This window comes from Emydura macquarii, unplaced genomic scaffold, assembly GCF_026122565.2.
Source record: "Emydura macquarii macquarii isolate MOO-44397 ecotype Brisbane River unplaced genomic scaffold, CSIRO-AGI_Emac_v2 contig_1451, whole genome shotgun sequence".
NCBI classification, from domain to species: Eukaryota; Metazoa; Chordata; order Testudines; family Chelidae; genus Emydura; species Emydura macquarii.
In genome coordinates, this window is record NW_027131588.1 from 25253984 (window position 1) to 25281768 (window position 27785).

At 45.2% G+C, this 27785-nt stretch overlaps 1 protein-coding gene across 5 annotated transcripts in view; it reads left to right on the forward strand.

Annotated features, from left to right (window-relative positions):
• The window catches only part of TRABD2A (TraB domain containing 2A), a 95030-nt gene that overhangs the window by 60159 nt on the left and 7086 nt on the right, over positions 1–27785 (forward strand). For 2 of the 5 annotated variants that reach the window (XM_067553412.1, XM_067553414.1), the window contains exons 3-6: positions 195–341; positions 5302–5476; positions 9607–9681; positions 22084–22174. In XM_067553412.1, the coding sequence (XP_067409513.1) occupies positions 195–341; positions 5302–5476; positions 9607–9681; positions 22084–22174 (488 nt within the window). The remainder of the gene's footprint in view (positions 1–194; positions 342–5301; positions 5477–9606; positions 9682–22083; positions 22175–27785) is intronic. The other 3 variants (XM_067553413.1, XM_067553415.1, XM_067553416.1) reach the window with 3 other exon arrangements.

Consider the following 27785-nt stretch of genomic DNA (forward strand, 5'->3'; position numbering starts at 1 on the left):
AAATCTCCCTCCCCACCCCCCCCACTCCCAACATACCCACTCACCAGACGGGGGGGAGGGGAACAGCTCCACAGCGGGCTGGGTTGGTAACGTGTGCGGCGTGGGCGTAGCGTTGAAGATTCTTGTTCGTATTTATCGTCTCAACCAGTGAGTTAAAAGGAACTGTGTCTTTTCCTCCCTCCTCCCTCCCTCAGGTGATCTTTGCTTTGAATCAGACTCTCTTGCAGCAGGAGAGCCTCCGAGCAGGCAGTCTCCAGACCCCCTATACGACAGAGGACCTTATCGAGCATTACAACTGTGGGGACCTCAACTCCATCATCTTCAGCCATGACACTTCTCAAGTGAGTCTTGCCACTGCAGCCCCTTCTACTTCGCACCTGTCCCGGACGGCCTGAGAATTCCCTGGGTTTGCCCTTCTGTCAGGCTGGGGCCTTCCACGGACCGAGCTGCTTCCCCTCCCAGAAGGTCCGAGGATTGTTACCAATTAGTGGAAGCACCTATGTTTGGTAGAACCTGCAGGGGGTTGTTGCCAATGATTGTGTCAGGCTAGAGCCGATCTGGGTTTTGGGAGGTGTTCGGTGCCTCCCTTCGTTTGAGCCTTTCCTTTCTCGCCCCATGAGGAGGTGCAAAGCTTTGCTCAGGAGCCCAGCCCAGCCCAGCGTGCTAGCCAGTGTAACTGTGACAGGGCACAGCCGCAACACTCCTGCCCCCAGCAAGCAAGGGGTTAACTCTGGCTTCTCTCGCACTGGCGCCCCGAGGAGGGTCTGTATACTGAAAAGGATGTGCTGGTGTAACTGTGCCTCCTCCCGTCCCGTGGAGAGGCAGGGTACACTAGCAACAACTGCTTTTCCCAGTATAACGTAAACCATTTCCCCAAAGGGAATCAGCTGCCCTGGCCAAGGGTGACCTTTCTGCTGGCGGTGTTGGCCAGAGCTGTGATTGCTTTCACCCTCCTAACTGACATAGCTATGCCGGCAAAACCGTCCGGTGCAGACAGCCTGCAGAGGGTTTGACTGCCCTGCAGCTGGCGTGCGCCTCCCAGCCCAGGGAGACAGACTCGCACAAGTGCGGCTGGAGCTAGCTTGGCGTATCTGTCAGGGCCTTGTGGCGCGGGCAGAGACTTGGTCTAGCCGCCTGAGCTCAGGCCCAGAGGGTTGGGTGGATGCCACAGCCTGAGCTGCAGCGTCCACACTGCTAGTTTTAGCGCACTAGCTTGAGCCGGGCCAGTGCCAGTCTTTCTCCCTGGGCGTGGAGGTGCACGCCCAGCTGCAGTGTAGACACAACCAGAGAGCTAGCAGGGCAGGCCAGAGGCCCGTGGGGAAGCTGGATTCCACGCCTGGATTCTGGGGTCTGGGTAAACCTCCCAGGCTGGGCTGGTTTACAGTAACGGGTGGTTTGTTTTATGCTGCACAGCTTTGTCCTGCTGCATGGCCCGGCATTCTGTGAGCTCCCCCCCGCCACGGGCTGCCATTCGTTCTCTGTGAGCACTTTGCTCCCTTCAGCCCAGAACCTCCGGATCGGATTGTCCTCTCACTGCGGCAGCGTAACCGGTGCATAGAGCGGAGAGTCAGGCCATGCGGGTTCTGTGAGTTCAGTCTTATCATCCCCACGAGGCAGCAAGAGATTAATGGCCTGCATTTCCCAGGGGCTGAGCACGTCCATCTGCCATTGATTTGATTCGCACTGGTGGGCCCTCAGCACCTGGGAGAATGAGGCGCTGTGTGACTGCCCAGATGCCACAGCAGGTCACTGGCAGAGGGCCAGCTCCTGTGTGTGATAACACTGCTACAGAGCCGGAGACAGCTCATTAGAATTACAGCTGGTTTACACTGGGCCAGGCGCTGACCCCGGTTATGCCAGTCAGGAACAGGACCCAGGTCCTCTCAGTCCCAGTCTGCTCCTCTAACCACTAGCTCACACTGTCTTTCCTCAGATATGCCCTTTGCAGATGTGGGCAAAGATTGCCAACTGGCTGGCTTGAGTGGCTCCTCTTCCTCTCCGTCCATAACATCACAAGGGCCCTATATTCTGGCTTATTGCTTGTAGGCAGTGGAGGCTTTCCTGGCCTTCCCTTTCAGACAGACATGATGTTTGAGAGTTTAACTTTAGCACCAAAGCTTTGAGAGGCCCTTTTTATTTTGTAAAGGCCCCTTTGGCACTAGGCTATATTAGGGAAGAGTCCGTTTAATCCCAGTAGAGAGCAGGTGCAGGGTTTTTTGTGCCGATGGTGACGTGTCTGTGAGCCCGGCTTTGTCACCTATGTAACATTGAACAAATCACAAGCATTTTAATGCCTGTATTTCCCCCACCTTGGCTATGGGGACGGCAGTCACCCCTCCTCGCAGTGGTGGTGTATGGTTTGCCTACTTAATGTTTGCAGGCACTTTGAGCTCCTTGGATTGTTTGCGCTCCTATAGCACGTGCAGTTCTTGTAGGTATTCCTACTGCTGTTTTGTTAGCGGCGGAGCCCAGTCTCGGGACGGTGCACGCATGGCATTTAATACTGCTTGCGCTTTGGTAGCCAAGTTATTCTGCGGAGCCTTCTGGCAGGCAAAGAAGTGTCTCAGAGGAGATGTTGAAAGCACCTCAGCACCATGGGGAGGGATTATTTAGGAGGGCAGAAGATTGTATATGGCCTGGTCTATGTACAGTTTTTGTATTGGTATAACTCTTCCGTTAGTTGTGTAGTTCTGGCGCATGCAGGATTGCACTAACTGGCACGGGTGCAGTTGTACCCCTATAAAAATGCTTTACACCAATAGAGCTGTTCCCCTTTTCAAAGACGAATAGCTTGATTAGTGTAATGTGTATGTGTGTGTATAACCGCATGCACATTAAGGGGACTGAGTTCACACAGTACATGTTTGTAACGCAGACCAGGCCTAAGTAGGAGAACTGGGATGAAACAAAGAAAGGTCCGTGTTAAGTTGAGTATCAGAAAAACGTAAGAAGCCGCGTAGAGTCACTTGTGGGAACAGTTCCCCAAGCAACGCGATGGAAGCCCCAGTGCTCTGATACTATAAACCACAAAAGTGCACCATGGGGAATAATTTGGCCTTGTCAGGGGGATGGACAGATAACCTCAGATTTGCAGACATTAGATCTCTGATTACAACTGTGTGAGGTTCTGCCTAGCGACTTATGTATGTCAATGAAAATGTAGGTATCCGCCTAGTGAGTGAGAACTCGGGGGTGCGAGAGGTTCTCTGCTGATCTGACGTTTCCCTCTGTGGCAGAGCATGTTACGTGGGTTGCACTGCGGAGCTGGAAATACTGTCATGTTAAGTCCAGTTTGCTACTCTCCGGCACTGAGTTGTACGTGCGTGTCACTGTCTCGTTGTTGTTGTGTACTCCTCACCACAGCCTCTGGCTGCATTTACAATGGCAACTGAGTGAATTGTGGGCAGTGATCATCAGAAATAACGCCTAGCTCTTCTACAGGGTTTTTCATCCACAGAGCTCAAAGCGCTTTACAAAGGAGGTGAGCATCATCATCCCCATTTCACAGGTGATCACACAGATTATACGTTATTATTGTATTACATCACTACAGATCATAGACGATTGACCTTGCTTCTGTCCCCAGGAGAGACTTGCCCGGCTGATAACATGCCATGTCTTTGAGGGACAAGTTGCCCTTCACCTACACCTGAGGCCTTTTTCTCCACCACATGAAGGTGGCCTTCAGAGAGAGGTTATATGTGAGCTAGGTCAAATGGTGACCTCCCTGCTACCCTCCTTGCCTCAGTCTGTTGAAACAGGAATTCTCAGCTGGCTGGACCTGACCCAGGAAGTGCTCACACCCCATTGGTGGAGAAACAAACAAACCCTGTCAAACTCGATGGGCTGGCTCCAGGACCCAGTGGGAGTCAACAAGGGGAGGAAACGAGCAAGACACTCCTCATCTTCCTCCTGCAGCTTCTCATCCCACCTCACTCTTACAGCACTTGCCTGTCCCCCAGTGAATCTGAGAGGGTTTGGTTTTTGATCTCTTTCCTCTGAAGCATCAGAGATGGCCGCAGCTGGAGATGAGACCCTGGGCAGGATGGGCCGGGGCTCTGAGGTGGCGCAGAGCTTTCTCTCTCTCAGGTGCTTGGCTGGTGGGTTCTTGCTCACAAGCTCAGGGTCGAACTAGTTGCCACATGTGAGGTCGGGAAGGAATGTCCCCCCAGGTCAGAGTGGCAATGACCTGGGGGGTTTCACCTTCCTCTGCAGTGTGTGGGTGCGCTTGCCAGGATTATCTGGGTGTATCTCACTGAATCATTTCCCTTTCCCTGCAGGGGCCTCGGGCCTCCTATTCTCTGCCTGTGGCACATCATAAGCTAGTCTCCTGTGGGCTGTCATACTTTGGTTGTTGGGTTAGTGTGAGGTGCTGGATAGTGCTGGTGACCTGTGCTCTGTGGGAGTCAGACTGGAACCCGAGTGGGCCTTTCTGACACAGATATTCAGGTGGCTGCAGGGCCACTTCCCTTGCTGCTGTTCTGCAGTTGAGTACTGTGCAAAGGCGAGGGGAGACACTCCAGTTACAACTTGGGCGGGAGGTGTTTGCCGTGACTCCAATCCCACAGTTCTTTCTGTTGACAAAGGATTGTGGGATTGGGTGGATTGTAGCAGGTAATGACAGGTGGATTTTGGGTGACTGGCATGTGTGTGGTGGGGGGAGGGAGGTGGAGAATGAGTCTTTAAAGGATGCTGTAATGACATCAGAACTGGGGACAAGACTGTAAATGATGCGTGTGGAGCTGGTCGAAAACCAGGAACTTTATTTATGAAAAAACTGTCCTTTTGTGGAAAAAAAAATTGACATTTTTTGACCCACTCTAGTTGCATAGTTGTTGTTCTCCCCCCAGCCAGAGAGGCTTTCGGGACTGCAGGAAAATGTCTCATGTGACACTGTCCCTATGATCTCAGTCTTGCAATATGGTGGGTTTTAAGAAAAGGTATGACGCCAAAGATAGCCAGAGACAATTAGGGATTTCCGTTAGCCACACAAGCAGGATTCAGGAGCTGCAGTCTGACAAACCCAGAATGTTTGTTTTCTTTGTATCAAGCTAAAACAAATTCAGTTGTGCAGGTTTTAAAATCATATACTTGGAGAAATGGAGCATTATTAAAAAGTCATTGAGAGGAGTTTTTGTCCTGCTGTACATGCTTTGTGTGTGTGGGGGGGGAGGGCCGGCCGGGGGGAATGCTGTGCTCCTCAACGGAGTCTGAATATTTTATCTTGACCATTTTAATCTTCTTTGCGTACACCAGTGGAATAAAGTCATTTCCCACAAAGATTTTTCTTTTTTTGCCTAGGTCCCAAATTTCATTAATGCCACCCTACCACCCCATGAGCGCATTACTGCCCAAGAGATAGACAGCTATTTCCGCCAAGAGCTTATCTACAAGCGGAATGAGAGGATGGGAAAGAGGGTGAAGGACCTGCTGGAGGAGTACCCGGACAAGAGTTTCTTCTTTGCATTTGGAGCCGGTATGTGCTAGAGGAGTTCTTGAATTTGATTACTTTCTTCCTGCATTTTTATAAACTCTGATCTCAGACCCCAGACTCTGTTATGAATCCCCCATGCAGAACTCACTGCAGGATCAGACCCTTAAAGGCATAACAAACTTTCTTAGCTGATTCTTCAGATGCAGGCAATTATTCAAATGAAAGATAAATGTGAACTCTTTGAAGCTCACCCTGTAGGTAGGGAGGGTTCTTGAAGGTGCATGCCTAGTTTACTGCCTCATGCTAGCTGAATTCTGACAAGTTTGTTGGCTGATGGGTGTTAGTGCCAATATTACGTATTTGTATTACAAGACACTTCCAATGAGACTGGGACCCCATTGTGCTCTGTGATGTACATGTGCATAAGGGAGTGTCTTTGCCAGGGTGGATTGATTCACATCAATTTTAATTGTGCTTTACATTTGTACATTTGAGTTATTTTCCTAAGGAAGGGTTGAGTCTCACTGGTTGATAACCATTAAAACATGTTGATTTACAACTAAATAGAGCCCTTCCACTAAACCTGATACCTCTTTTTGCTAACCAGGAGGATACAGTATATCCATATACATTTATTTTAAGCAGTTATGTGGTTAAACTTACATGTATTCAGATTTTTACATCTTTATCATAGAAAATGGTGAATAATACATTTCTTATTTACTAGTTGATTAATTTTCTACTTATGATTTGTGTCAAGCTCCACTGGGATAGAAATTGATCTTCAACTAAAAGTGCACAAAACCAGCATGTTCAATGTTTTTAATTACTTGAATAAAACTCTCTTCAATATGCTGGATACTAGATTCTATATACGTTTATCAAAACACGTTTTGCATTTAAAACTAACTGATTTATTAAACAAAGCATTATCTGTAGGTAGTGTATTGAAGTGACTGTTTCTGGTCACCACATCCTTCAAGGTTTTAGAACTAGTAAACCGTACTTTCACACCTAGTTATTATTCATAGATTGGAAGAGGAAAACAAGCATTCCTGCTTTTTCAGCTCCCAGTTGGTTTCTTAAGTTTGAAAGAACTGGTCATTGAACTGAACTATCTGAATAAACTGAAAGGAGGAAAATAATCTCTCTGCACTTGCAGAGGAAGTTGCTGCTGTCAAAACCAGCTCAGTGGTTTGACTTTCTTTAACACTTGGCAGCAAACATGTTTTGAGATGTTGTTTTTTGCATTTAATTGAAATGATGTGATTAGGTTATAAAAGTGTAGGCCTTAGCATAGGTTGTCCATTTCAAATGTAGTTTTAAATGTTTAAATTAAATACAGATTTATGTTTTAAAAATAAACAGTCTGATTTAAATAAAAATATTAGATCTTTTTCCCAACACACTCTTGATTTTCATACATCCTGGTCCTTGCGCAGAAGAGCTGACAGTCTAAATAGACAAGCCAGACAGAATGAGGTGGGGTGGGGAAGAGAAGCACAGGAAGGGGAAGTGACTTGCCCAAAGTCACATAAGAATAGAGCTGAGGACAGAGCCCAGGTTTCCTGATTCCCAGTCCAGTGCCCTTCCCACTTCCCCATTAAATTTGTCTGTAAACTTGAATGGCCACTGAAAAGGGAACTGCAGCTAAACCATGCTCAAGGAGAGCAGCACCCTGCCAGCCATGAGATGCACATGACAGATTCATCTGATCAGTGGGTGTTGCTTCAGCAAGGGTGGAAGGTCTAGATAAGGAAAGGAAAATATTTATCTAAATGCAGTAAAAGCCTTTGCATTTACACTAGGGAGAAATCCCTACACATGCAGCAGGTAGCTCTGGTTACAGGCTATCAGCTTAGCATAACAAGGACCTCTCACATTACCTCTCACAGGGAGATAATGAAAGGTAGCTGATAGTATCTGTTCAGGCATGCATAAAGATTGTATACATACCATCCTTCTGCACCAATACACTGCTGCATATACAGCTCTCCAGCAGGGGAAAAACTAATCAGACACAGGGTCATTCAGTGCATAACACAAGTTCAGACTTTGGCTGCACTCATCCTCACCAGTACAAATCAGCTGCCAACACCACTCTCTGAACTCCTGTCCTATCAAAGCAGCGTGTGAATCTCTGATGGGTTCATACTGACAATCACAGTCCATAAAGAGGAAACAAATGCCTGCCATAGAAGAAGGCACATTATTCCTCCTCATGAGAAGAGCTAGTACTAGCCACGTAGCGCTCCAGTAATTGGGTCATAACTGAACACTGAATGGCCAACATTCAAATACAAACGAGTTCACATGGATGCAACTGTCAGCGTGAAACTAGCCTGTCTCAGAAGCACTGTCCTCTAAGAGTAATGACCTCCCATCAGCAGCACACACAATGAAACGGGCAGGAATAAACCAGACATTTAAAGCTACCCATTCCTGAGTTTTCTTCCCGATCTTCCATGTTGTTCCTTTATTTTTTCTCTCTCAAGACTTGTCTAAGCAGCCACTTACATGCAGCATGCCAGGGGGTGAATCTATAGCATGCATTTGCATACAGGTCTTTGAAATGGGGTATGGCAAGGTGCACTGCAGAACTTTTCGTGCGTGGTAGTAGGGTCCAGATGGCCAGTTTGCGTGTGGCAAGCTGATGTGCTGTAGATTCATGTCACGCCCTGGCTTGTCATGCAGTAACTCACTGTGTAGACAAGCCCTCAATTTATATGTTACTGTTGTCTTCTCATACAATCTTCTCTGGCTTGCTCAGTTCTCTCTCTCTTCCCTGCTGTCACCTGCCTCCCGCTCACTGCCCTTGGATTCCGAAAAACCATTCCGAGACATTTCTGCTCTTCGCTTCATCCTACCATCTCCTTTCTCCTCCTCAACATTCCCTCATTCTCTCTCATGCTCAGTTGCTGCTCTCCTTCCCCCATCCCCCCACCGCACTCTCTGTTCTCAAATCCCCCTTCTCCCCCACCCAGGTGGGAAGAGCTCTTACAGTTCTGCCAGGAGGCCATGCTGTGGAAGTACCCAGCAATGCTCCAAGACACAGCAAAGTCAGCGTCGATTTTTGTAATTGCCCTGTCCACTAGTTTAGTGCTGGGCCCATCCAGTTGCCTTATGCGGTATGGTGTCTACAGGAGGTTTCTTTGGATCACAGCAAGCTGGGGAAGGTGATTGCACTGGGTTGCAGTTCAGTGTTTGCGATAGTTTTGTGCATTACTTGAATATTTTCCTCCATGCTTGTATTTGAGTACTTGGAGATGTGCTTGGCACCTAATAGACCAAGGCAAGGCCCAGAGACTGAACAAAAGAGCATACACGAGTCAGGGCCATAAGTAGATACAGGAGTGGGAGCACAGAAAGGGAGATAAAGAGCTGCTTGACAATAACGGCACCAAATCCTCAGCTGCAGAAAATAAGTGTAGTTACACCAGCGGAGAATCTGGCCCACAGTGGACAGAATGGCTCCAGCAGCACATTTCCATTTCAGAACAGAACGAGGGTGCAGGCCCGCCTGGGTGCATGCTCATGGTGCTAGTTCATGCTGAAGCTCTTGCCGTAATGTCTACTACTCTAGTTACCTGTGCAGGTTATGCCTACCTGTGTTATAGTCACTTTCACTTGCAGTGTGGACATAACTCCAGAGGGCAAAGTTAAGGGAAATTGGGTGGGGTGCTAGTGAGGGGCGATCTGGGTCCTTTTAATTGCTCATTTCCTGAGATTTAAAACACTGGTTTTTAGAAAGCTGTAAAAATGTTGGCAGGAAAGCATGACGTTTTTTGGGTTTAACTGTCCGCCAGTGAAGAACACTTTCAACTCCTCCTCCTCTTCCAACAAAGCTTTAGTTGGGGAATGCATAGGGTGTGATAAACCCCCCTCTTTTTACTTACCTTTTCTTTGCATTTGTGTTTTATCAACCCAGAAAAAACAGATAGACCCTGTGGCTTTCAGTGGATTCAAATGTGGTTTAAGACTTTATTTTATTACAGAAGTTCATGCAAAAAGCTAGCACTAGTGCAGTGTTGCAGGTGAGACTAAAACACTCGGAAGACAGGAAATGCAGAGTTAATGGGAGAAGCTCAGCTTTAGTTCTTCTCCCTGTACTATGCCTTACAATATAATCTCAGCTGGTATGATCAATGTATGTTGACCTTTTAATTGCATAGGCCTCGGTTTGGGGGATCAAGATGGAGAGCCTGGACCCTTGCACTGCTTCATTGACTTCAGTGGATCGTGCACAGGTCAGCGTTAGCCAATTTCAACACAAAATCCTGGCTGTAGATTCCAATTGCTCACGGTATGCCGCACGTAGTGAGCTAAGGGAAAGTGGAGTCCATGTTCATGCATGGCTTATTTTGTAGCTTTCGTTGAGAGTCTGAGAAACAAACACTTGTCCTGTATGTTTTAAGTGAGACGTTTTCACGCGCAACTCCAGTTTTGTTCCAGTTTTGTTCAAAAGTGGCTTAATTTTTTAACACAAACATAAATGTAAAAACAAAATAAAAAATCCAAACAACCAAGCTAGCTGAACAGATTTTTTCCCAAAAGCTTTTCCTGTTGCCAAAACAGGAATTAGAAGGGATTTTGGGAGCATTTTGGGAGCTATTAATGAGCTCTGCCCATCAGTCCATGCCATTTGCACAGCTGAGGGATTTCACTGGGGCAGGCTGTGAAAGTCGGTGCTCACCTGTGTGAGTAAAAGGTGGGAAAGGTCACAGCTTGCCCCATTGTGGATAGTACTGTTGACCTCAGCGAGAGCCCGGACTGACCTACAGGGTTTGTCCCAATGAATTTTTTAAACCCTGGGACAATTCCTTTTTGTCTCTGAGATGTTTCTTTTCTGTTCCTACTGTAAAAAAAACAGGGCTGTATCATTCTGAAGCTATTAATGCAGACTGAATGTTGGCGAACTGTCACTAAGTCTACGAAAAGAAGGGCTATAATCAAAATTTCTATTACCAAAAAAAAAAAAAACCCCCAGCCAATTACTAATTGAAATAATGGAGCTGTTTACTTTGTATGACCCAGGTTTGTGACACGTGGAACCTCCAAGGAATGCTGTTTTCTTTCCCTAAGTTTTTGTTTTGTTTTTATTTTTGCAGACCACACACAAAGGGGAATTGGTCTGAACAGCCTGATTAGCCAATGTCTGAATTAACAATTCAGCAAGTTGTTAAGAGACGTAAAATCTCAGAAACACCAGGTTTTACTGACTTTCCTGCTGAATCAAGCATCTTAGTGACCGAATATGCTCTAAATTAAAATTAATTCACAGACCATTTGCATTTGGTCCAGTACCGTCTAAGAAATGTGTACTGAAAAGAGCAGCCATGAGCAGAAAGAGGGTTTGTAGGTTATCATGGAAGACGGATTGTCACTGACTAAATGCACACCTGGTAAAAAGATGCTAGGCTGTAATAGGAGAGGGACTTGGACAGAAAGAGAGAAGACATGCTGCAGGTTAAGGCTCAGATCCAGTGCCTCCTGGTGTCAGTGGAAAGACTCCCACTGGGGGCTTTAAATATGGCCGTTAGGCACTTGTCAGACCCCATTTGTGCGAAAGACTCTGCACCATATCATGGGAATTTTAGATTGTCAGCTCTGTGGGGCCGGGACTGCCATATCCTGTACCTTTGTCCGGCACCCTAGCACAATGGGGTCCCAGCCTGACTGACTTCTAGGCATGACTGTAACAGGAAGGTCAATTCGCATCAGGTCTTATGATTGATTTTATTGTTGTGAAAAAGTTGCCATTTAGGGCAAGAAGCCAGAAGAATCTAAAGTAGGAGGGAAATTCATAACTGTAACGGGATTTACCGCCTGTGGGAAAGATGAGATTGAAGACGTGAGCTAGCAGAAATCTTTGTAAAACAAAAGAACTAATTCAAGGCCAGGATACATTTGTCGTACTTGCACGGAGGTTTTAAAAAACCCTAAGGAACGTATGGTAGGATTTTCAAAGTTACCGAGGCAAGTTTGGAGCCTGATTCCCTTTGATGATCAATTGGAGTTAGTGGGGTAATTTGCTCAAGCGCTTTTGGAATTCCCGCCCACAAACTAAAAAATCAGAGTTGGAACTCCAGCAGTAAATAGGGAATTTAACCAGGAATTTAAGCAGTAAATAGGAAATTTATGCAAAGGGCACAAAACGTAGGCAGTAAGTAACTGGAAAAGCCAACAGATGCAGAGTATAAAAAATTTCAAGAAACACATTTGGTCCTGAAAGAGAAGAGCGATTTGAAACAAGGCAAACAAGGAGCAGGAAAATGAGATCAGGATAAACCGGATTAAGTCAATTTAGCCTCTCACTGTGCAGGAAGGGCCCGATTCCCCACCGTGGTACTCTGCTTCTGGGATGCAGGATCATTTTGAGCTCCAAGAGTGGAATAAAAGGGCTGAGTCCCTGAAGGTGTGTGAAGATGTGTAACGTGAGTGTGGCAAACCCAACTCAGCAGTTTTCTCTCTGTTTACTCAATAGCTTCTTGGAGGCTATGGCTAGGGTAAGATTATCATAATGACAGTCCCCAGTGGGGATTTAGTCTGTGGAAACAGGAACCACATGCAAAGCCCCAGGAGTCATAGGGAGGGCACTCAGCTTGGAGCCTATGACAAATTTACACAGTTGAAGTTATGAGTGTGCAAAAATACCCCTTCCAAAGCATCCGTGGAATCGTCAAGGCAAGGTAAGTGGGAAGAGCAGCTCTCCATGGTGTCTGGCGAGAGTTCCCACTTTGGTAGCAGTGGTGGGAGATGGTTTTTCAAAAAGGCTAGTGTAGACAAGTCCCCAAAGGCCTTTCTCTGGAAATCTCCCACCATTGGGCTGTCACCAGCGCAGCTCCCTCCAGTGATAGCAACCAGGAGAACACGAGTGCAAAACAGGGCATAGACGTTTTACCACCGTGTTGCCTAATGCTGCCGTTCTCGCTGTCATGGTGAGAAAAACCTCAGCAGCCAGCTTACGCTAATATCTCCATCCCTGATCATGCTGCTGTAGCCACAGCTGGAAGACTTCCAGCAAAACGCTGTGCAGCCTGGAGAGGCACGCTGCCAGAATGGAAAGGTTTTCTTTAGTTTAAAAATATGGCCCCTTTGGAGATCTCACTGATGTTTTCCTTTGTACACTAAACTCTGGGCCTGATCATACAATATTTATTCAGAAAAAGCTTCCTTCAAGCCCTGACTTATTTAGTTGTCAGGCATTCAACTTTTAAGACGTGTTTTGAAATAAGTGACCCACACGTTTGCCAAGGGATCTAAATCTATCCACAGAGACTGCTGGGTAGAAAGGCAGCTTGATATGATTTACTTAAAATAACGACTATGTTTTGGATTAGGGGAGTTGCAGCTTTATTAAATCAATTTTGGAAATAATATGTAACGGCCTCCTCTGTGTCGTACAAGGCCTTAAGCGCAACAATTCCAAGAGAGATTCAGAGTCAAATAAATGAACCACAGTCCAAGTAAATACAGAAAGGCTGCCAAACCTGCCCATCTGAATGCCAGCAATCTCCTATATGCATTAGTTGTTCTATGGGAAAAAATGTAAAAGAAGCAAAATGTCAATTTTTTTACCCTGCTAGTAGCAAAGGCAGGCCACACATTTGGGGTTTTCTTTAACTCTTTCAGAGAAGCAAGCAGGTAGCGATGTCAGAGTATAAAGAATACATGTGTTTATTCACCAAGGGTTTTATTATTTTGCAAAAAAAAAGAATCCATGTAATGTTTTAGATGCTTTTGATACGCTGTTAAAATTACACCCGATAAACAGATCTGTGAGTTACCCTGAGATCAAATCAAATAGCCCTGCAACAACGTAAGTGTAACAAAAAGTAATTAACCTCCCCAGCAGAGTCCAGCACCACTGTTGCTCAGTCCTACTCAGTCGAGCTGGAGATTGATCTGGAAGGCACTCACTCGGCAAGGAGGGCACCTCCCTTTGGGATTCGCCTTGGTGATGAGTGATGATGAAGAAATGCAATATGGTGGCAGAAAAGGCCAAGCGACCTTTGTCTGCATGTGCAGAAGCATCACAAGGTGGAAAAGGAAGGCTTTATAGGTAGCTCTAATATCTGATCTAAAGAGTCTTTCTATTGACCCTGGCTTTCCTGTCTCCAGTAGGTGGAAGCAACTCTTCCAGCTGGCTATGCCAGATTTGTATTTTTCCTATGATGAATTCTTCCCAGTTCTTTCCTTTCTGGCAGGATTAGATTGTTTTGAGTATGGTGCTTCCTGGCAGCTTTTGAAAATCTGGATATTTCATTTAGGTGCCTAACTGGGAGCTGTTGGGTGCTGAGCCCTCTTGGAAATCTGGCCCGGAAAGTATTATATTAAAGCAGCAAAAAGACTGAACTGTAAAACTTGATTTTGATCATTGGAAAAAGAAGCATTTTTATACGAATTTCTGGAAATGCCATATTTCAGTAAATGGACTGAATAAAAGAAAATGTTTTAAAAATAACTTCAGAGCGATTCTGAGAATTTCTCATCCAGGAATAGAGGTTGATAAACAACTTTGACAAGGGTCCACAACTCCTGCTACAAAGGCATTAACTGAAGAAGCAACTGAAAACTTGTCCATAAGGAAGTGAGCCAATGGAGAAGTGACAAACACTAATACCTGAGTCTATCCAGACCTTGAAATTGTGTTCTATATTTTCAGTAAATGAGGTGAGAAGGAAAGTAGCTCCTACAAACTGGGGTCCGATCACTACACAGTTTTTATACTGGAATGGCTAGTTCAGTTAGGATTTTGCTTTTTTGTTTACTGGAATAGTTACACCACTACAAATCCAGCATAGGTGCAGTTATGCTGATATAAAGCAGATTATTTTCCTTCCTGTACAGGAATAGTATATAAAGTACCTTTATACTGATATAGCTGGTATATTAGGTAGGGACAGGTATAGTTAAAGCGGTACAACTTGTGTGTGTGTGGAGAAGGCCTGAAATAACTTAGAGAAAGGATCTTCCTCCTCAGGAAAGGGGCCAGTAGCTTCAAAATGACACGAGAAACTTGCAGCAAGAGAAGAAGTTTCAGCGTAAAGCTCCAGAGCCAGGACACAACCCTTCAGCTCCAGCCTGGCTCTGCAAAGGTTGCTGCCCACAGCGAGTCACAGCACAGCACAGCACTGCGGCAGGCTAGGTTAACTCTGTCACTGTCGTTGATTTTGGTTGGCTGGTGAAATTTTACGGTAACTTAATGCTCATTAACAGCTTCTGATATTTAAACACTGACTAGTTGGATAACACAGTCTGGAAAAGAGAGGTAGGTTTTAACTTTAATTTAAGATTATTAGTTTTCAAGAATTCGCCTGTCTTAAACCACAGCTCAAAGAAAGCTGATGGGTTAAAAGGCATGAATACTCTTCGAGTGGTTTCTTTAACTGAATTAAAGCTCTTCTTCAGTGTCTGAATTTCAATGGATTTAGCCAGATCCTCTTTCTATTCAAAAACCTGGTTTAGTTTAAAGGAAGATGAATCCTATTCCTTTTTCCAAACTTCCCCTTGCCATCAATGTATTGTTTGGATTATCTTTCTGGGATGTAGGTTAATTGCACGTGACCCACTTACTAAGTTTGGGAATAATTAATTTTGGGTTCAGTTCACCCTAGAGAGCAGACTACAGGAAGTGGTTCTCACACTTATAGGAGTTGTAACTTCTGTTGGAAGGGTGCCTCAAGAAAGGTGCAGCAGAAGAAACTGTAATGGAGCTAATGGCTTTATTGCCAGTTTTTGCTTCTTTTCTTTGTAGAATAAATTATGCGTGGTTAATAACTTAGTGCTGATTTATAGCCATCCTTGAAGGCACAATAAAAGACTCCATTGATGGACTCACACATCCTTGAATTTGTATCACGGGAGCAATAATTCAATTTTCCCAATCTTTGTTTCTCCAGGCTATAATTTTAGTAACTTGGGGTTAAATTGCTTTGTGCACTACAACTCATACACAAAAATACCCGTACAAGGTCACATGTGTGGAAACAGAGGGATCTGTGGCCCTATGCAATCCCATGCACTAAGATTCCTTGCATTGAAGCAGTGACACATCTGGCCAATATTGGAGGCAAGCTGGACGAGAGCTAGTCCTCCCTCCATTGGGTCCTTCGCTGAACCCCTCTTCCATCGCAGCCTAAATCTCAGTCATGTGGCAATGTTTGCTTCAGTCTATTCCTCTTCTGAGGCTGATTCCTCTATCTCCACCAACTGGATAGCAAGATTCCATCTCTGGAATTCAGCAAACTCTGGGTAGAATGGTTGTGGATGCCAAGAGAAATGGGAAATCTTTTCCAAGTGTGCACTGGACGCTACCCAAGTTAAGCTCAGTAAAAGACATATGAAACGTATTACATCAGGGCTTGTTTCTGCTGTAGGCTTCCTCTGTTATGACTTGTCCAGCTTTGTAGATATAGAATAGGAGGGTGAACCTACATGGGTCACTCTCGCCTACAACGAGGCTGGACTAGCGCGTGAGTGTTCAGCATAACGCTCCCAAAGGATAAGCTGTTTTATGGCCAGTCCTTTTTCAAGGACACTCCTACAACCCTTTCCCCTGGTGCAGGTTATCTTACTTCATCCAGTTCAGCTCCTTTTAGGGAAAGACAGAGATTGGCATTGACAGAGGAACCTCCGCTTTCGGAAGTCCCTCTGCATGAAGGCACGCTGGTCTACAATGACGACTCTTCCTGGGGAGAAGCTTCTAGGCCTCGCCTCAGTGTACATCTTCTCAGCATTGGGTCCTAGGAACTGCATCTGGAGATTACTCCCTTTCAGTTTGCCGGGAGAGACCATGCTTAGGTCCATTTTTATTTCTTCTTCTCCAATGCACCCCACTCTGCAGGAAAGTCCTTTGGGAAAACATGACCCCCATGGTAGAGATCAGTCTAGAAGTTCAGGTTCCACCTCATGAAGTGACCTCAAGGGAATACAATGCTGCATTTTGTACTGTGCAAATCATCCAACAGGATATGCCTGATTCTGGATTTAAAAAATGCAAACTCTCTGCTACGAGTGCCAAGCCCTGTGCTTTGTGAGCTGGGTGAACAATCTGCAGAACTAACCTGTATAATGCCTTCCTACGTCTCCTGATCGACCTGGTCTGTGTGGAATTTTTCCTTGTGTTTGTATTGCTTTGGGTTAGCCCTGGCAGTTCAGGACCCTTGCTCACACATTCACCAAGATGGCGGTCGGTACCACAGCTGTTGGGAGGAAAGGACTCTTCACCCATCCATACCTTGATTGATTTGGTGGGTGATGAAACTCTAAAGAGAGACAAGCAGAGGGTGAGTTGCTGTTCTTTGTTGATCCAAGAGCTATCCTTCATACTCACGGGACATAGTCTACGAGGTGGAAAGTAGATAAAGGAGGGCCAGGCTTGATGCTCAAGTTAGCAACCATATATATCCACTGGTTTCTTATTCTGGTCCTATTTGTAAGTTATGGAGAAGTTATGGGGATGTGAGGGAAAAGTGCTGAGATATTTCTGCTAAAGAAACACACACAAAATTACTCAGACTACAAGTTTTGGTTTCTTTTTTACATGGACTGTAAAAGAAAGGGTTGATCCAATAATGGATCTGTTAGCATCAGATAGCGTATTTTGTTGAAATCCTGAGAGGGGCATCATTTACAGAATGCATTCTTGCAACATATCACAATGAAGAGAGAAATTCTGGAACACCAGTGACACCACTGCCATCTGGCATTTCCTCATTCACTTGGGTAGAATTTTACAAAAGTCCAAATTCACAATGGTTTAATTTGGGTTCAAAAGTCTCTGCTGAAATGGATATTCCTGACTTAATTATAAAAATTAGCACACCTTTGTGTGTGTTCATGGCAGTAAAGGCTGCAGACCAGAGAAACTGAGCGTGTTGAGCAGGATTGTGTCACTTAGAAAAAAAAAACGACCCAACCAAAAACCCCTTGACCTGTAGGATCACATAATGCAGAATCTTTGAGAGGGATGCTAGGAAGACTTGAAATCCAGGGCCCAATACTTTGACTGGTTTGTACGCACATGTTCGTCAGGCAGCTTTCTTATTTGAGCATATTGCCCATCACGATCCCTGCCCTCCACATCCTTTCAGTACAGATGAAAGACCGGGTTTTATTTACTCTCCAGTAGCGAGTATGGCTGAGCTGGTGCACACAACAGCTCCTCAGTTCCCTTTTGAGTCTGAACACAGAAGAATAGAGATTCATGGCTCCCCACCCCCTGCCAGAGTAAATTGACCTCTCAAATGCATCACTTCACCTAGTGGTATGGGGATAATGGAGAGCTGTGCACAGAAAGAAAGGAGGAGGCTTTCTGATGGGACAAGGGCCTGGGGCTTTTCTTTTGGGGGCATTCAAGTGTGTTAGGCCAAAATAGAAACCAGGTGAAAGAGGTCTGCTCACTGTCACGCTTCTGTGGAGTCCTTCTCTCATCCAGCAGGACCTCGGGAGGGGGAATTCCATCTCTTGTTGTTGGTTAGTTGCTTTGTGAGTAGATGGGTCTGTTATATATAACCAGGGCTCTTACTCTGGAGGGGACCTGGACTGTATATATCCCCAGAACAGAAACGAAGTATTAACTAATGGCAACTTCACCCACCTCTAAAACGGGGACAGGCTCGCTATCCGGAATATCCATGAGCTCCTGTGGCTGTGGCCCACCTCACTCTCCTCCCTTCTTCCTTTCTATTGTTTGCTGCTTTTGTACACGACGGCACATCTAGAATGAACTTGAGAGCTCCTCGGGGCACAGACCTTCTTTTCTCTTCGTAGTGAAGTGTGTCTAACGTGCTTTTGGACTTTATTGTTGCCTCAATAAACAGTATGACAACATTCCATGTGCATGTTACATGTACAGCTGGGTGCCGGTGCTGGTGATTTCTGGTTGTGGTAACTATTGTGACATGCCGGGCACATCACATGTCTGTGCGGGTTTGTGAGCATAGCTATGTTTTCACATATATATTTTTTGTTCTATTTTTCTTTTGCCAAGATTTGTTAGCATGCGATTTCTCTCTGATGTTAGTGCCTGGTCCATTTGCTCACTGATGTCCAGGCAGACTCCCAGTGACTTCAGTGCACTTTGGGTCAGGTCCTTTGACATCTTCTTAAAGGAAAACTGCAATGCAATGTAAAAAATGTTCTTATCACTCCATCAAATTACAAAGAAGAAAAGGGACCCGATTCAGGAAATCACTTAAGCAGTGTGCTTGGCTTCGGTGGTACTTAAGCACGTGCTTTCCTGAATGGCAGCCTAAATCACTATTATTATTTTTTGTAATTGTCACAAACAAACAATTAAAAATACAAAAAGGAAAATGACTTACAGCTTGTGTCTGTTGCCTAGCACTGCGTATTTCACCGGCTATCCAATAACAGTATGCAATTATGCAACTTTACAACTTGTCAAAGGTGCTAGACCAGACAATACAAAATCAGACAGTATTACACAGACCTAACATGTTAGGGTGAGGGTAACAATACCAGAAAGACGTACACAAATAGGCAAAAGAGGGAAAGAGGGGACTGGGTTGGAGGGTGGGATAAGGGAGGGAAAAAGCAGAGGGGGCCAGTTTGAATGGAAGTCTGGCATTATTTGAGCTATCTTAGCATTCTTTATCCAGAAATATCATGAAACTTATCATGTAACAGATTTCTTCGAATTCACACAATTGCCCTCTATGTGGATAAGCTGATCTTTCTTTATCTGCTAACTCAGACAGGTCTGAATAAGCCTGGGCATAAACCTACTCCTCCATTTTTGTAAAATCACATGCTTGGAAATCAAAAGTCTTTATGGTGGACTGAATCCCAGCATAGTACGTATGTAACCTACTACGTAGTAGGTACATACATACAAAATGGGAATCGACTGCCCAGGAAGGAGTACTGTGGAAGAGGATCTGGGGATCATAGTGGATCACAGGCTAAATATGAGTAAAAATGTAACACTATTGCAAAAAAAGCACACATCATTCTCGGATGTATTAGCAGGGGTGTTGTAAGCAAGCACGAGAAGTAATTCTTTCGCTCCATTCCACAGTGATTAGGCCTCAACTGGTGTATTGTGTCCAGTTCTGGGTGCCACATTTCAGCAAAGATGTGGACAAATTGGAGAAAGTCCAGAGAAGAGCAACAAAAATAATTAAAGGTTTAGAAAACATGACCTGTGAGGGAAGATTGAAAAAATTAGGTTTGCTTAGTCTGGAGAAGAGAAGACTGAGAGGGGACATGATAACAGATTTCAAGTACATAAAAAGTTGTTACAAGGAGGAGGGAGAAAAATTGTTCTCTTTAACCTCTGCAAATAGGATAAGAAGCAATGAGCTTAAACTGCAGGAAGGGCGGTTGAGGTTGGACGTTAGGAAAAACTTCCTAATAGTCAGGGTAGTTAAGCACTGGCATAAATTGCCTAAGAAGGTTGTGGAATCTCCGTCACTGGAGATTTTTAAGAGCGGGATAGACAAACACCTGTCAGGGATGGTCTAGATAATGCTTAGTCCTGCCATAAGTGCAGGGGACTGGACTAGATGACCTCTCGAGGTCCCTTCCAGTCCTATGATTCTATGATATAATTTTCAGATAAGGATTGGTTGTTGCCAAGCCTTATTTTCACTCATGTCCAACTCTTTCCACAGCTGCCTGACCGTTGGAGGGTTCCATAATATGTGCATCGGGGTTCCTTTTTCTTTATGGCAGTGCCAACAAACCTAAATCACTGTTAGGAAAAAAGACTAATTAAAAAACAGACAGGGAGTAGCCATTTTGACAGTGTGAGACAGGAAATACAGCTCATTATTGAACCGGAGCTTTTTAACCCCTACAGTTAGTGCTACTGTTTTGAAAATATAGATTGCTGATAATGAAATAAAAGTTAAGAACCTTGGTATGGCTTTTGCGCTCTCCGTTTCGGTGGGAAGTCGTGTGTCCGACATAACACACCACAAATACGGAGTCTTGTTTTATGTCAGATGAACACTTTGCTCAGGTTGTGACCTTCCAACAGCAACTCATGCTGTAACGATCCTAGGACTAGGACTAGCTAGCAGGGCTGCGGCAGGGCAGCTTGCAACTTGGTCAGAACACATCTTTGTATTTGTTCACTCATTAGTTAGGCCCACCTTGCCAGCAAATGCCAACTGAGCTGGCAGTTTGATTTTTTAAAGTCCTTTTGGTGACATCTCTTCAGACCTCAGACTGTTGAGTATCTGAGCTCAGACCACATCACCCTTTACAGACATCACCATTCTCTTGAGCTGGGAGGTAATCTACTCTAGTGAGCCTGGGCTGTGGTGCTCCTTGACATCTAGTTCAGTACCCATACCCATTTTGGGAAATACACCATAAACCCTTTTTTTTCCACATGTAATTTTTACTCTGACCCTCTTGGTTGGCTTTATCCTTGTGCATTTAGAAGGGTGTTTTTGACTGACAGACACTTTTCTAACTGCTTGTAACAATTTTAACACCAAGTGCTTCTGCAGGAGGAAGAGAGCTCTCTCCAAATTATGGTTTTATTCTAATTGTATTTAATAGCAGGTTGGTAAATGATAGAACAGGATAGAAAGTCTGTGCTGCACTTCCTGTGTCTCAGTCTACTTCCCAGAATCTCTGTCTGATGAGGTATCAAAACAAACCTGAAATGACAATCAGTCTGTATGCAGGGAGAAAAGTCCTTTAGGGTTTTCTTATTACATTCTGGTCAGATTTTATTATAATAGACTGTCATAATTAATTCATTATGATGTCAGCACACAGGCAAAGCCGCATGCTCATCTGGCTGACAATGGAATGGATTTATAAATCATTGACAGAATTATGTCAAAGCCAGCTAAATTCTCTGCAAAGTTTAGTGGATTTTACTGAAGTTAGAGGTAAATATATGTCTGTAATTGCTTATTTTGGGGGAAGTGAGAGATTGAATTTTAGCTGGGCTAGTGCAGTGTCTGACCTTCGTCCAGAGCTATTTTTAATTAACCACAGTTGAATGACTCTTCATTTAATAATGATAGCAAAAGGTCAGTGACAATGATTGCCACCATATTTAGGGCCTTTCTGTCTGTACAGCACTTTGGAATCTTTGGATGATTTCCCAGTTGTGGGCCTGATTCTGACTTTGGTTGTGTGCATTGAAGTAAATGCTGTTGCTCCAGATGGAAAGCAGGGTAACTTTTATATGTCTGAATGACTTCATCCGTTATGAGGTCAGAAGGCAGTAGCTGTTTAACAAGGTGCAGGAACACTTCAGAACAGTTCAGGCTAGGAAGTGAAGGATACTTTATCCAACTGAATCTACAGGAGAAATGTAAGGAGGACAGAATCATTTGTTTACCAAAGTGACCTAGTCGTGGTTCGCTGTGCTAATGTGATTAGCACCGTGGAACTTCAGAGTGACCCAGCGAGAACGTTCGGGCACAGGCCAGATCGCCAGTATTGACACTTCGCCAATAGTTACATGAATTATGTACTTTTTCAAGACCTCATAGAAGAGAAATGAAAATCTCTTGTTCTGACAGATCTTGTGCTCCTGGAAGTGCTGCTATGGTGGAATATCGAGGAGCTTTTTTCTTGTGGCGGGGTGAGGACGGTTATTGCTATTTTTGTTTGCTTTGCTCCCAAGTTTCTGATTATTTTTTTCTTAACTGCAGGTCATTTCATGGGCAACCACACCGTGATTGACGTTTTGAGGCGAGAAGGGTATGAGGTAGAACACACTCCTGCTGGACAGCCCATCAACAAGTAATATATGCACATTTTTATCAGCGTTGATAAGCGGTAGATGATCATAGAGATACTGTGGAAATAGCTAGACATCATTACACACAGACTGCTCTTCTTCACTATTTCCCAGTAGAATTCCTTTGTTCGGTTTATCTTCTCTGAGCTAATCTGGAAATGCGGTTTGCATGACACTTGCCAAGTTGCTTTTTAGCATTGACTTGGACATGTTTTCCTATAGCTTTTCAAGCCTGGAGTTAGCAGGTAGTTACGATGGCGAGTTAAACCTGACATGTTTGGGTGGACAAGCCGGCTTCTTGTAGTGCTGCACAAAAGTGCAGGGCTGCTGGTTTTCCTTTGTGTTATAGTCCCTTCTTCCGCATCCCCGCCCCAGCTTGGCACATCTTCCCCCATTGCCTCTTCTCCTGGGACCCGTCTCCCATTCCTTCCCTCTCTTGTGTATTTAACCAAGCTCGCCCTTTGTCTCTTTTCCCCTTGTACACAAGTGCAGTCTCACCTACCGCCACATCCCCGTACACTCTCTAAAGCACTTGCGTCTGCTTTCTGTTTTCTCTGCCTTGATGCCTTCTGCAGTGCTCTCCTTGTCCTTTCCAGTCTGACTTCCAGCCTCTCCACTCTGGCGCTGGCCTCACCAGCATCCTCCCTGACCCGCTTTGTGCTAAGCTCTATTCTTGTTCCCAAGCTGTCTGCTGCCTCCGATACCATTGATCGCTCTCTTCTCCTCCATGTTTTCCTTCCTTTTTGGCTAGGGCACCTGGCTATTCTGAGTCTCCTGCTGAACATTCTTTCTTCATCCCCACTGGTGGCTCCTCATCCCGCCTTCCCTCCTGCCTATGGATATCCTTCAAGGTTTTCTCCACAGCTCGCCTTGGTCTCCCTCTGTGCTCTCTCTCTAGGTAGTCTCCCATGGTTCCAATTACCAGAGAACTGCTACATCTCCCCCTCAGTCTAGCCTTGCATCTCCCACTGTCTCCGCCATCTTCTCCTGGACTTCCTACCACCGTCTCGGACTCAGAATTTCTACAACTGCACCTCTGATCTCCCTGCTCTGCCCCTTTCTCTGTCATCATGGATCATGTCAGTACTTTTGCTGCTTGGCTTGCCACTTTGGCGCCATCTTCTATTCCTCTCTCTCCCCTGCTCCACATAGAGCTGCTCACTAAATCCCGTGTTCTGGCCTAGTATCTAAAATAAGCCCTTTACCTTGTATTCTCACTGCTAGAGCCTTTGTCCACAACTCGGTCATCTTTCACCTTGATTACTGTAATATTTCTCTTTAAATCTCCTCCCCCCACCACAGACCTTTTTCTTGGTTATTGTACTAGTTCCTTCTCTGAGCACCACACTTACCAGACCTCTTTCTCAAACACCTCGACTAAAGGGGCTCTTTGGAGCTGGGACCATCTTTTGGTTGCTTCTTTCTACAGCACCCAGCGTAACAGGGTCCTGGTCCATGGCTGGAACTAGGCATGACAGTAATAGAGCTAATAATAATGGAGCCACCGCCTTTTCCTCTTGCACTGACCACATCACCTTCCTCCTTGAATCCTTTCACTGGTTTTGACTGTTACCACATGGGGTGTAAGCTCCTTGTCAGTCTACATTTTAACCCAGGCTTCTCACGTGGTGCTGAGCATGCTTTGTCATGGTCTACGCTTGCTCAGCACGGGTTCAGCCAGACACAGCAGTGTTCTATTCTGTTCTCTCTAGCTTCTTGTACTGCACTCATTGCTGTAGTATCTGAGCACCACTGGGTACTTCCCTGTGTAGGCAAGCCCTCTAGGCTCATCCATAATAGCCAATCATCATCTAACACTTGAATTACTTTTTTTTTTCTTCAAAGAAAAAATACGTGGTTTAAAAATGTTGCACAGGAGGATAAAAAGCCTGGGTAAATGAGGTGTCTGTCTGAAGAAAGCCTTTAGACCAATCATTCTTTACAACTACCGTAGCAACTCCTTACGCTCCAGAGAAAGAGCGCTCATGCCTTCCTAAATCCCACTTAACATGTCCTCGAGATGCGAATAAAAACAAAGCCTAAAGAAAAGTCACGGAGCGAAATCTTGGCCACACTGAAATCAATGGCAAAATTCCCCTTGCCTTCAATGGGGCCAGGATTTCACACATAGTATTTTATACACCAAAGGAGGTAGGGGTGGGTGTCAAAGACACAGGCCCCTAGTTCCCACTGACTGTCAGGGAAAGTTCAGTGCCTAATTAACGGCCATTTGTGCCGTTGAAAACTACCCCCTAAAATCAGAACTTGCAGCTTTTTATTGTGTTCAGTGTGACAGCTGGGAATGAAGCGCTTGTAGGGGCTGTGGCTGAAACCTGCTGAATGGAGAAGGTGATCAGGGAGACAGACGAATTCTTTATTCAGAGAAAAAAATGTAGATAAATTGCTTTGTTAAAATGTTGGGAATAGTCATCTGGGTTCGTTTGAAAGCAGGGTTAAGATGGGAAATGAGTGTAGAACTGCTTAAAAAAAACACAAAGGAAAACCCCTCTAAGGATGATTTTGAGGCTCATGATAGGATATCTTAAAGAGCTGGTAATGAGATACAGAAGCTTTCACCTCTTAGTCGCTGGCTTGAACCTGCTTAGACTCTCAGACTTTAAGGTCAAAAGGAACCATCATGATTTCCTGCCCATGGCAGGCCACAGCACCTCACCCACCCATTCCTGTAATGGACCCATAACCTCTGGCTGAGTTACTGAAATCCTCAAATCATGATTTGAAGACTTCAAGTTTCAGAGAATTCACCATTTACACAAGTTTCAACCAGTGACCCATGCCACACACTGCAGAGGAAGATGAAAAACCCCCAGGGTCTTTGACAATCTGACCCAAGGGAAAAATACCTTTCCAACCCCAAATATGGTGATCGGTTAGACCCTGAGCATGTGCGCAAGACCCACCAGCCAGACACCTGGGAAAGAATTCTCTGCAGTAACTCAGAGCCCTGCCCAGCTCGTGTCCATCACCGGCCGTTGGGGATATTTGCTGCTAGCAGTCGCAGATCGGCCACATGCCATTGTAGGCTGCCTCATCATAATGTCCCCTCCATAAAATTACCAAGCTCCATCTTCAAGCCAGCTAGGTTTTTTGCCCCCACTATTCCCCATGGAAGGCTATGCCAGAACTTCACTCCTCTGATCGTTTGAAACCTTTGCCTAATTTCAATCCTAAACTTCTTGATGGCCAGTTTATATCCCTTTATTCCAGTATCCACATTGGCGCTGAACTTAAATAACTCCCTGGTATTTTTCCCTCTGATGTATTTATACAGAGCAATCATATCTCCCCTCAGCCTTCTTTTGGTTAGGCTAAACAAGACAAGCTCTTTGAGTCTCCTTTCATAAGGCAGGTTTTCCATTCTGCGGATCATCCCAGTAGCCCTTCTCTGCAACTGCTCCAGTTTGAATTCATCTTTCTTAAACATGGGAGACCAGAACTGCACACAGTATTCCAGATGAGGTCTGACCAGCTCCTTGTATAATGGTACTAACACCTCCCAGTCTCTACTGGAAATACCTCACCTGATGCATCCTAGATTGCATTAGCCTTTTTCACAGCCACATCACATTGGCAGTTCATAGTCATCCTGTGATCAACCAATACATCCAAGTCTTTCTCCTCCTCCGTCCCCTCCAACTGATACTTCCCCATCTTACAGCAAAAATTATTGTTGTTAGTCCCTAAATGCATGACCTTGCACTTTCCACTATTACATTTCATCCCATTTCTATTACTCCAGTTTTCAAAGTTGTCCAGATCTTCTTGTGTGATATTCTGGTCCTCCTCAATATTGGCCAGACCTCCCAACTTTGTGTCATTCACAAATTTAATTTGCACACTCCCACTTTTTGTGCCAAGATCAGTAATAAAAATGTTAAATAAGATTGGTCCCAAGACCAATCTCTGAGGAACTCCACTAGTAACCTCCCTCCAGCCTGACAGTTCACCTTTCAGTATGACCTGTTGTCGTCGCCCCTTTAACCAGTTCCTTATCCACCTTTCGATTCTCATATTAATCCCCAACTTCTCCAATTTAACTAATAACTGCCCATGTGGAACTGTATCAAATGCCTTACTGAAATCCAGGTAGATTAAATCTACTGCATTTCCTTTGTCTAAATAATCTGTTATTTTAGGTTGGTCTGGCATGATCTACCTTTTGTAAAACCATGTTGTATTTAATCCCAATTACCGTTAATCTCTATATCCTTAACTACTTTCTCTTTCAAAATTTGTTCCAAGACCTTGCATACAATTGAGGTCAAACTAACAGGCCTGTAGGTTGGTAAATGGTCAAAAGTCATTCACGTATGATGGCAATCTATAACATATGATCTCAGCCCAGCCCCAGTGGACATGTAAGCACATTCCCATGCCCAATGTCATAGGATGCAGTCTCACTATAAAAGCCACGCCCTGAATGAACATAGGGAGTGAAATACCCTTTCAGCCTTATGTACTATTCCTCTAGGTCAGGGGAGACTTATGGGGAAGCTTGCCCAGCCACTGTCTGTGCTGTACTTGTCCCATCAGTATCTAGGCATCTCAGTCCGAAACTGTTCATTGGCCCTAAAGTCACTTGAAACATGATTTTAAAATGAGACGATGAACATAAGAGACGAGGGGAAGGACAGCAAATGGCTAAAGTGACCCTTAACAGCAGAACAGAAAGGAAGCCAGTCTGCACGATAGGGAACAGAGCCGAATGAGTGAAGGGTTGTCATTTGAGGAAAAGCAGCGAGGTGAGAGGATAAATAGATCTGCACTTGTGTGATGGCAGCGAATCCTCAGCTTTCCTCTTAGGACAACCTGAAGTCCCCTTTGAGCCACCGTCGTTGTGCAAAGGGAACATATAGGGACCAAAGCCCTGACTCGTGTGCGCACTCTCCCTGTCTCCCTGCGTATGCGCGTTCCCTTTGGATGGAGGCCAGGAGGGGGCAAACAGGAGACCTAGTGAGTTGAGCTCACAGCAGCGGGAGGAACCGACATAGCCAGCTGCAGCAAGTGTTTCTGCTCTTTGAGAGGGGCACTAGATAGGGACTAGGGTGCTGGGAGGGCAGGAGCTGAAGCCCGGAGGGTGAGGCAGGGCTCCAGAGAGACTGTGCATCAGCCCCACAGCAGAGAGCACCGAGGACAATTCTACATCGTGCCCGGAATTTAATTAAGCTCCCGGTGCCTCTATTTTGGGCTTTTAAAAGTTATTCCTGATTTTAGGCTGAACATGTATTTAATGAAATGTTCATCCTACAATCACAGCCATGATGAGAGAGCCTCTTGCTCCCCTCTGTGGCTGCTGTGCTCCAGGAGAGTCTGCAGGTGTTCTGCCAGGGCAACCTGGCTGCAGGCCAGAGGGAGGCACCCTGTCTCTGTGCCTCTGACTATCCCTGGGTCCCTCTGTGTCTGGGACCTGCTGCCATTCAAAGGCTCTCCTACTGATTCACGGCAGAAAGCATCAGATGACCCGAGATCGGCACCTTTCGTAACTGGGTGTGTGCACCGAGCGTAAAACAGCTGCCCTGAGCTATTTCCTACACTCACCAAAGGACCGGCTTCCTAAATCGCACTCTGATCAGTGTTTATGGCAGTGCCCAC